Below are 10,349 nucleotides of genomic sequence, written 5' to 3'. Positions count from 1 at the left end.
GGTATCTGATCTCATCTGGAAACTACTTGAAACTAGAAATCTCAAGTGTCCTTTTTGACAATTTATTTGTCAGGACCAGAACGGAAACAGGACCCAATTGCGTTACGTTTCTCAAAAGTTTTATTAAAGGAAAGAGGAAGGGCTCCGCCCATGATTCGGCGTTCGCTAGCCGCGGGAAGCAAGTCGCGGGAAGCAAGTCGCTGGAAGGACGTCGCTCTCGTACTCAGTTTGCGATCCGAACACGGAAGTGGATCTCCTGTAGCGAGAGATGGTGGTGTCTAGGACGGAAAAACAGGTCGATAGCCGGGACAGGAGAGGAAAAACGTGATCAGGGTCAGAAACGGGTCGTCGTGAACAAAACAGGCCTACTCAAAATTTCGTAATTGTTGATTATTCGTCGTGAACTCGTAACGGTAGCTAAACTCAATTAGAAAGTCCTTAAAACTAGTGAGCTCATTTGTTTTTTTATGACAAATTATTAGGGAGGCGTAAGTATCGATACCAGGTAGCGTTGGCAATTCCATTTATTTTCAAAGTGTCGGTTTCTTGCGGCAGACTCTGATCTCAACTAGAAAGTTCTTGGAACTAAAAATCATATTTGTCCTGTATAATGGTAAAAGAGGATCGCCTAGTGTCAATATCAAGTATCAGTTGCGATATCAATTTTTTTTCAAGTATCCTCACACACTGACTGTAGCCCATCTCAACTAGAAACCTCTTAAAACTTGTAATCTCATCTGTCTTTTATAAAAAAATATTATGGATGGGTGAGTATCGATACCACATATAGTTGGCAATACCATTTAATGTTTGTTTCTTGCAGCAATCTCTGATCTCAACTAGAATGTCAATATCAAGCATCAGTGGGGTATCTTTTTTTTTCTACTATCCTTACACGTGACAGTAGCCCATCTAAGCTGGATACTTCTTAAAACTTTTAATCTAATCTGTTTTTTATAACAAATTATTATCGATGGGTGAGTATCGATATCAGGTGTCGTTGGCAAAACCATTTGTTTTCAAAGTATCGGTTCTTGCGATGATATCTGATCTCAACTCGAAACTCCTTGGAACTAAAAATCATATTTGGATGGTCGAGTGTCGATACCAGTATGAGCAGCGATAGCAGTTTTTTTTAATATCAGTACTCCCAACAGTAGCTGATCTCAATTATAAGATACTTGGAACTAAATATCTCATCAGTCCTTTATGAACATTTTTTAGGATATGGGCCAGTGTCGATACCAGGTATCAGCAGCGACACCAGTTTGTTTTAAATGTATCTGTACTCATAACAGTAACTGATCTCAACTCGAAATATCATCCGTCCAGCATAAAAATTTAAGGATGGGCGTGAATCGGTACCAGGTAGGTGCTGATACCAGTATTGGTTGTTGTTGTAGATATTAGTACTCAAGCTCAACTAGAAATTTTGAGAAATTAGTGGAATCAAAATTGCCATTATAGCATTGGATGTATTACTATAGCATACTGTTCTAATTTACTATCTATAACAATTAAAAAACGCAAACATGAAAAATCTAATGTTTAAAAAGTAAACATTTAATTAAAACACACAAAAAAACATTAAAAGACAAAATTTAAAAACGAATAAAAATTTATCAGGATGAGCGAATATCAGTCCCAAGTATCGGTGTTTATTTTTCTCAAGTATCAATACTAGCCAGTGTAGCCAATCTCAATTAGAAACTACTCGCAACTAGAGAAGAGTGAAATATTTTGCGGGGATTAAAGGTAATTATTCCAAAACAGTGGTATCGGTAACTGGTATCGAAAGGATAACTTCTCAATGGTGAAATATTATTGAGCAATACTTCATCAGAAAAAAATACAGAAAAACATGACTCTGCTAAAAAGAACAGGTTTTTATTCATAGTTTTGTAATACCATATATAATGCGATTGCATATCTTTGGCGAAAATAAATCTTATAAACATTTTATCAACAGAGGTTAGCATACAAAAAAAAACAAAAAAAAAGAAAGAATAAAATGTGTGGCGATTCAAAAGCCATGGCAGACACCAACTGATACTGAGCTGGCAGTTTTTCTCAATTTTTTTTGCAATTGAATTTTAAAAAAAAAAGCACATGACCGATATTCCAACATAGCTTACAGGCGAAAGCGCAATCGGTATCGCGTGTCGTCAGTGGTGTCGTTTTATTTTGAAGTGCTACAGAGACAACCGGAGCGGGTGGGGCCAATTGAATTTTTATGGTACTCATTTCTTATTTTTGTAAACACAGTATTCTGATCTATATATTTTTCAAGAAAACAGCTGAAAGATCCGGTGGCGGCCATTTTGTCCTTTACCGCCGACTTGAAATGACATCACAGTTGCCGAGTCGGGCAACCAATCAGAGACCACCGGCAAGTGTGATTCCATTTGCAAGCAATGGCAAAATGGCCGATTGCCAAAATGGATTAAAATATGTTTTGTTTCAAATTCTACATAACACTACCTGTGAAAAATGAGCCATAAACCTGTCAAAGTCAGCAGATTTATGACCGTACATGTCAAACCTATGCAACTGAGTTCTCAATTTTATGTAAATTAACGATAAATTGTGACCAACACCTAGTTATTGCATTCTTGATATTCCTGAATTCTGTTATTTCAATGATGTATGATTGATTAATGACCCTCCCAGGCATATTCTTTATTCATGGAGATGGGTGCTGGGAAAAGGATTTCATCTATCTTAGACATTCTTTGCACTCCTGGCATTCCTTTATGGAAGATGACTGTTTCATGACCCAAGATGACATATTTAGTAAAATTTGTGATTAAATGAGATTTAAGACTGCATTCGAGACTTTATTTGCTTTCATCTGTGATTGATTTATCACCCTGATCTTGTGTTTATGTAGATGGGTGGTGAAAATGATTTATCATTGTATTTAAGACATCCTTGGCATTCCAGGCATTTCCTTATGGATTAAGACCGATTTATGACCCTACCGGTAGTATTTATCCAAAATGATTTGATTCACAACTGTATTATATGCAGTTTCTGACCATCCTAATAAAACCCAAATGTATGTCAATAATCAAGAATGTCAGGAATGTGAAAAATGCAAATAGTATAGTCATAAATCATATTTTCACAACTCATGCGTACTAATACAACAGGTAGGGTAATAGATCAATGATAATTCCTAAAGGAATCCCGGGAACACAAATCATGAAACACATTCAGTCATGCATCAGAGTTACCTAACTCATTTGAATGAATATGTTCAATTTATGACCATACCCAAATTTCAAAAGAAATGTAGAGAAAGTCAAGAATACAACAACTAATAATAATTCCTATTTGATAGCTCATTTCCATAAATATGACAACTTATTAGCATGAATAAATGCAGGGTCATAAATCAATCATAATCCATAAAGGCATTTTAAGATTGTCAATAATGCAATTTTAAAAAATCATAAATATGTTATTGCTCATTTACATGAGACACTAACTTCAATAATTATGACTGGTAGGGTCATAAAACAAAGAACTGCAGATTTTAACAGGTTTCTGACTACGTTTTATAGTTAGTCTATTGTGTATCGTTTTGCAAAATTAATTATAATCAGAATGGTGTGTTTAAAATTTTAAGGGGGGACATAAAATGTAAAAAAAACGGGAAAACATTCCTCTACGAAAACTGGATCCCCACTCCGCTCAAAAGGGTCTACAACTTAACAATCAGAAGAAGTCCGTTCCGATTTCCAGTGACAACAACAATCATCCCCAATTCTTGGAAGCATGACCGATGAGTGGCAGTAGTTTTAAAGTAGTAAAATCTAAACACTAAATCAAACAAGACCCATGAAGACAAAGGTATCCATCAACACGAGAGAATCGTGATTTCCGCGACGCCCGCTTTCACAATTTTGGCAGCAAAAGAAAATCTGGCGGTCGTGAGTTCAATTTCCCAAAAAACGCACAAAAATAAAACACCCGCTCGATAGACGATTGGCAGAAAAAAAAATTCACAAGAGAGAAAAATCAAAGCGGAGCAAGACAAAATACTTCTCACCTGATAAATTAACGTTATAAATAAAGATTCACAGCAAAATGAGACCAGTGTATGCAAAAAGTGATCCTGCCGGAAAACAGAATCGGTAGCGTCAGTTTCCCTCTTTACGGGAAAACTATCGTATCTACAACTACTTTGTGGTATCGTGATCGAATTTGAGTGGCACCTTGGAAAGTTTGGCACGGAAACCGTGGCAATAGTTTCGTTTTCCACATTTTCGATTGGAAAAAAAGCCTAACATGGCTTTAAACCTCCCACAGTGAGACGACTTCTATAACGGTATAAAACCCTCTTTCGCAGTTTGAGGGGGGTTTGCTACTTCCTTATTTTTTTGTTCTCAAGACAAAAAGAAGATGGAAAAAAACAGAGCGGCCGACCGGACATGAGGGGTAGATCATAAGAAAAAAAATACATATTAAGTACTAGGGGTATGGGTAGTAGGTACACACTAAAAAAACCTAGGGGTCAAAAACAACCCAAATTAGATTATTTTTAAAAAAGGCAAAAATTGGACTAATCACTCTTGTATTGTACTATATGACCCAATTTCTTTAGCTGATTACATCTTTTTTTGGTGTTTAAAATAAATTAAAAGTTGGGAAACAACCGGGTTGGACACAAAATCCCTAAAATTTTAATGTCGTTTTCAATAAAATCAACATTTCTTTTGTAGCTTGAAAGTCGAACATAAATTGCATGTCTGGTTATACGCTAAATGACCTAGTTTTGGAGAATTGTTTTTCTACAAAATGAATCGTTTTAGACATGATTAGTTTTACGGTGTTTGTTTTGGACAATATGAGCTTATTTCTTGATTTGTGACAAAAAAATAACTCAAACTTTGGGGAATTTTTAGGGTCTTTTATACAAATCAACTCACTTTTAATTTACTAACCGTCATTTTCTTTTTGGTATTTAAAACAAATTTATTGTATTTTAAGGGATGTTGGAAACTAAAATGTTAGGGTTGTTTTCACCAAAATTATCATTTTTTTGTAGCTGTTAATTAAGACATAATTGTGTGGATGGTTTTAGACAAAATTACCAACATAATTTTTAGGGTTCAAAACAAATTGAACACATCTTTTTGGGGGTGTTTTAAACTGACAAAAATGTGAAAGTTATTCGAATTACATGGTTTTCAACTTTGGGGTTGGAAACAAAACTTGGCCGGTTATAGACAAAAAGTCTGTTTGTGGGGTTTGGAAAACAAAAAATTATATTAAAAACGAAAGTTTTTTGTGTTATAACAAATGTATTAGATTTTTGGGGGAGTTTTAAACAGACCAACTTAAGAACATTTATTTCATTTTTAAGGGTGTTTTTAACTAAATTAAAAAAAATATGACTATTTATAAAAATGTTATATATGAAACTGATATTTCTAGGGCTTGTTTTGTATGGTCTATTTTGAGGGGTCTTCTTGGCACGAAATGACTATTTCTTTCACTTCAATTTTTAAACATAACACAATTTGTTAGCTTTTTTATGCAAACCCCCCAAATTGTTGTTACACTTTGGATCAGTCCATTTTCAAGCAGTTTGGGGTTATTTTTGACCCTTGGAATAAGGAAACCAAAAAAAGGTTAGCAACCCCCCTCAATCCCCATTTTACACAATGACGAAAAAACAAACAAAAAACAAAGGAAAACCTATGGAGGAAATCCTACGCACACAAATACCAAACACACAGGTGAGTGAAGTGATTGGCATCCCGAAAATCGTCAAAATTTGGCAGTGGCAGAGTAAATACTATCTTCCCGTTTGTGTTATAAGACAATAACGCTTGGCTAGCGGGAGAGGTCACAACATTAAATAACACGGAAAAACGAAAAAGTTAAGGTTGCGGATTCATTATTGCATCTCTCACAAGAGGGCACCTTTTCAAACCGTGCCGTTTTTTTTTTATAGCACAAAATAGGGAAAACTCGGTTGTATTTCGTTCCAAACATGCACTGGTTGGTACGTAGATCGTTTTTGGAAGAGGATACAAGTTGGAGGAGGAAGCATGCAATGCTTTTCAGTTAGAAAAAGACCTTTTTTTCCCCGTTTTCGGCAGGAAAAACAAACTTTTGAGTCTCTATCGTCTTTTTCGACAGGTTGTTTGGATCCAGTCCCCCCTTTTTGTTGTGATGCCCCCTTAAGTTGGAAAAAGTCTTCTATGGCTTTGTTCTCCCGTGTGAAGAATACTATTGCCATTCGATTCTGTGGATATTCCAAACAAGCGAGGGAAGAGAGGCTGAAAATGGGATTGGGGGGGGGGGGGAGTGGTGGTGAATAGACGACCGATACTGACAAATGTAGAAATAAATGTGTGTATACATCACATATAGCTTCAAATATATGCCATATCAATAAATAAATGCAAAAATATATCACTTAATAGATAAATATGGTATAAATGCCATTTATTCATAAGCATAAATATATAATTGTGAAATTTTAATTCTTTTTATTTTGTCTTTATTATGTTGTTTATTTTGTCCTGTTATTTGCCATTTATTTCATCATTTATTTAATGCAGTATTTATTAAGTCGTGTATTTTGTCGTATAATTTGTCTTTTATTATTTCTGTGTATATTTTATCTTGTATTTTGTCATCTATTTATTTCGGTATCTACTTCATCATTTATTTATTTTGGTATTTTTTTTAGTATTTCATTCGGTTTTTATTTAGTTGGTTATTTTGTGTTGTATTACGTTGTCTATTGTGTCGGGTACTTAGTCGTGTATTATGTCCTTAGTTCCTTTTCAGTATTTATTTTGCCGTAATTAGGTGTGTAGTTTGTCCTGCATTTGATTTTTTTTTTATGTATTTGGTCATTTATTTATTTCGTCATTTATTTGTATCGTTATTTTGTTTGTTAAGCATTTTGTCATTCATGTATTTAGGTGTTCATTTATTTTTTTGTGTTTTGTCTTTTGTTTATTTTGTCAGATATATATCTGTATTTATTTTATAATTTATTTTGTCTGTATTTTGTCTAATATTTTGTCATTTTATTCTTTTGTCAGTGTTTCGTTTATTGTGTATTTTATCATTTATTTTAGTATTTATTTTGTCATTTTTTTGTCGTAAACATAATGTATTTTGTCTCAGCAAAATGATATAAAAATGAGGGTGGTGGGTCGAACTGGCTGAGCTTTTCACTCAACAAATTACATGAAAAATAAACGGGAAATTAAATGAGAAAATACACACAGGATAAATAAACGACAAAATGCATATATAAATAACATTTATGTCATATAATTAGCCATTATGTGATCTATTTGAGTTCATTCATTCATATGGCATATGTTTGTAGGTATTTCTAAATTTATTCCTACATACAGCAGTGTTGGTCCTCCATAGTAGTGGTTCGGGGTTAAGGGGGTCCGTGTTTTTTATTTCCTGTGCAGTTTGTTGCTCTTGACGTGTCGTTTAGAGCCCTCGGCGCAGCTCCGTATGCCGGCCAGGTGAAGCAAAGACCCGGCGGCCTCTTTGAGCTCCTCGTCCAGCTCGGGCTTGACTTCGCCCCTCGGCCGCTTCACGGCACCGGGCCAATTGAGGAGCCGAGGGGCCGCTTTGGCCCTCTCGTCCCAGAGATCAGAGTCTTCGTCGCTGTGGAAGCCCTCGCTGCCGGCTCGACGGGAATCGCGACGGGAATCGCACCCTCCTTCGTCCAATGAGGACAAAGAGGACGAGGAAGACCGGGACGAGCAGCGCTGCAGGGCGGCACTGCTGTAGTTGTGGTCCTGTTTTGGGTCACTGCTCACCAGGACCGAGTCCGGTCGCGACAGGTCCAACGGGCCGTCTGAATTGCCTGCCGGAAGTGGAAAAGAGACAGAAATGAGAAACTGATATTTGAAGAGCGTTCCTTGTTTAAATTCTAGTTCTTTGAAAATAAAGAGCCTGTTTACAAACAGAAGTCATTTTTCTAATCAATACATCAACATCCAGTCGATGAGTCCCTCATTTTTAATTAGTATTTTATTTATTAATTTCATTTATTTTTATGTTTTTATTTGTTTATTTTTAGCTACTTAAAGAGTTTTAAGAGGCTGTTTCTAACAACTCATTCATGTAATTATGTATTTGCTTTATATTTACATTTTTAAAATTTTAATTACTTGTTTATGTTGATTTTTAAACATCAGGCTCATTAACCTAATGAAGGGGATTTTTCTAAACTGTAAATAATTAATTGTGCAGCTCCCGACCACACAGATGGCACTTGTGACTCTTATTATGGCTGTTTCTGCAAAAATTCAAAAAAACCTAAAGCCATTTCTAGGACCATTTTTTTTACTCTGGTCTTTCTTTAAACTATTCTGTTTTGTGAGGGGAAATTTAGATATCAAAAATATTTGTGTAAAGGGTAGGAAGTACACCACAACCCAAAATTGGGTAAAACAAATCCTTGCGAACAATTATTGGGCTTTATTGTCAGTAATTGCCAAGGACAGATCTGATAAATGTCGTACTTAATATAATTAATAAAGCCAAATTTTGAGTTTTTGTCAGATTCCCATTTCTTTCGGTTGAATGAACCAGACATGTAAACATTCAGATGAGAAAGGCATCCCGAAATGACTCAGCGGACAAAAGAAAAAACACCTAAGCGATGGGCCAATGGTATGCGAGGAGGATGAAAGTATGGCTCTCTTACATGGGTCAACGTGGTGCCCTGGGGCAGAGTTTAAGAGCATCATGGCAGTGGCAGCATCAATATCAGACTCTGCAAGAGGAGAGAACATGCATGACCGTCAGTCTGAAAGCTGGGACACTCAGCCAGCTTATTTATCTTTTTGTTCCATAATCCAGCTCTTAATTTGCATTTTGTGCCACCAAAAAATTCTTCATTGAGGAGGAAGTGGCCTGGCACTGCACAGAAATCGGTCTAATCTTGTTTGAAAGTATGAGCAAAATCATCAGAAATTAGGTAATGACCAATCAGAGCACGACTATTTCTTAAAGGCCAGCTATGGTTTCTTGTTAGCAGAGCAACTGCAATGACGTTTTGTTTTTAAATCAACAGAGAGGGAGTAAACGGAAAAATCCTGAGATGGAGAAAAATGTGTGGATGATGCTGCTTATCACATTTAATGCTGCAAACATTAAAGCATAACTCTTATTTGAACACATGATGTGAAGTTTCAAAATTAACTCTTGAGTTCAAACAGCTTTAGTAATGTTATCGCAAACTTTTGAGTCAGAGTGAATTTAAAGCTTCCCAAGTTATGACACAGTTATGGATTTAAAGCTTTAGCTTTTAACAGCACTAAAATATGGATCAAAACACTTCAGAAAAGAAGTTCCAATAAATGATATTGAAAAGATTTAAGGGGGTTACCTTCCCCATTAATGAATTTAGATGAAATAACTCCGAAAATATTTTGAAACAAACCATAGTGCTAAGCTCACTCCTAAATTAAAACATTTGAAAACATTTTTATCAAGAGTTAACTCAAGAGTTTACGCTTTAACACAAAATTTGACGCTTTAAGTTCCAGTTACGGACTTAAAGCTTAAACATTTAAAATCACTACACACAGTATAAATCTCAACAGTCAAACTAGCACTCTCATTGAAGTCAAAGCTTTAACTCCTAAAATAACTCCGCATTTAAAGCTTTAGATTAACTCTTGCTTAACACTTGTGTTAGGGCATATTCAGCAATATCAATACTAACTTGTGAGTTAAGGCAGCTTTAAATTTCCCGATAGAGAGTTAACTTCAGAGTTAAATCTTTGATGCCTTAAGTCACACTTCAAGATTTTTTCGTGTCCTTCGAAACATCATCAATCCAAACCCTGGAAAATTTCAAGAACTCTCATATATTTTAGAGCTTTAACTCCTAAATAAACTCTTGACTTTAACACTTTAATGCCAACTGTTTTGTGTGTTAAAGCAGCTTTAGCAATGCCATTGCTAACTCTTTGCAGCTCCTAATCAAGAGTTTAAGTTTTGAAACTTTAAGTCACAGTTAACGATTTAAAGCTTTAACTTTTGACTGTAATTAAATATTAATCTCAACACAGTCAAATCTAAAGCTGTGTTTTCAAAGTTAAAGCTTTATGTCTTAAAATCACCCAGTTAAACATTAAATCAATGTTAATGCTAATATTTGAGTTGAATTACTTTAAAGCTTTTAATCAAGAGTTAACTCAAGAGTGGAAACTAACTTTTGAGCATTAACTCTTAAAACAACCCTTGTTTAAAGCCAAATCTAGCGTCAAAGTAGCCTTAGCTACGTTACTGCTAACTGTTAAGTTTTGAAAGCTTTAAATCAAGCGTTAACCTAAGAGTTA

General features: G+C 35.2%; 1 protein-coding gene across 6 annotated transcripts in view; it reads right to left on the bottom strand.

Moving 5' to 3' along the window:
* Positions 1-1,866: 1,866 nt before the first annotated feature.
* Positions 1,867-10,349, bottom strand: part of foxn2a (forkhead box N2a) — an 80,261-nt gene continuing 71,778 nt past the window's right edge. For 4 of the 6 annotated variants that reach the window (XM_088351653.1, XM_088351652.1, XM_088351654.1 and 1 more), the window contains exons 5-6: positions 8,708-8,776; positions 1,867-7,861 (exon numbers count right to left, since the gene is read on the bottom strand). In XM_088351653.1, coding sequence (XP_088207779.1) covers positions 7,443-7,861; positions 8,708-8,776 — 488 coding nt within the window. In that variant the 3' untranslated portion in view covers positions 1,867-7,442. The remainder of the gene's footprint in view (positions 7,862-8,707; positions 8,777-10,349) is intronic. The other 2 variants (XR_015852522.1, XM_088351656.1) reach the window with 2 other exon arrangements.

Source organism: Urocampus carinirostris, chromosome 13, assembly GCF_059441175.1.
Source record: "Urocampus carinirostris isolate Australia breed hairy pipefish chromosome 13, RoL_Ucar_1.0, whole genome shotgun sequence".
Lineage (NCBI taxonomy): Eukaryota > Metazoa > Chordata > Actinopteri > Syngnathiformes > Syngnathidae > Urocampus > Urocampus carinirostris.
The sequence above is the reverse complement of the archived record's forward strand: the minus strand, read 5'-3'. Positions and strand labels throughout refer to the sequence as shown.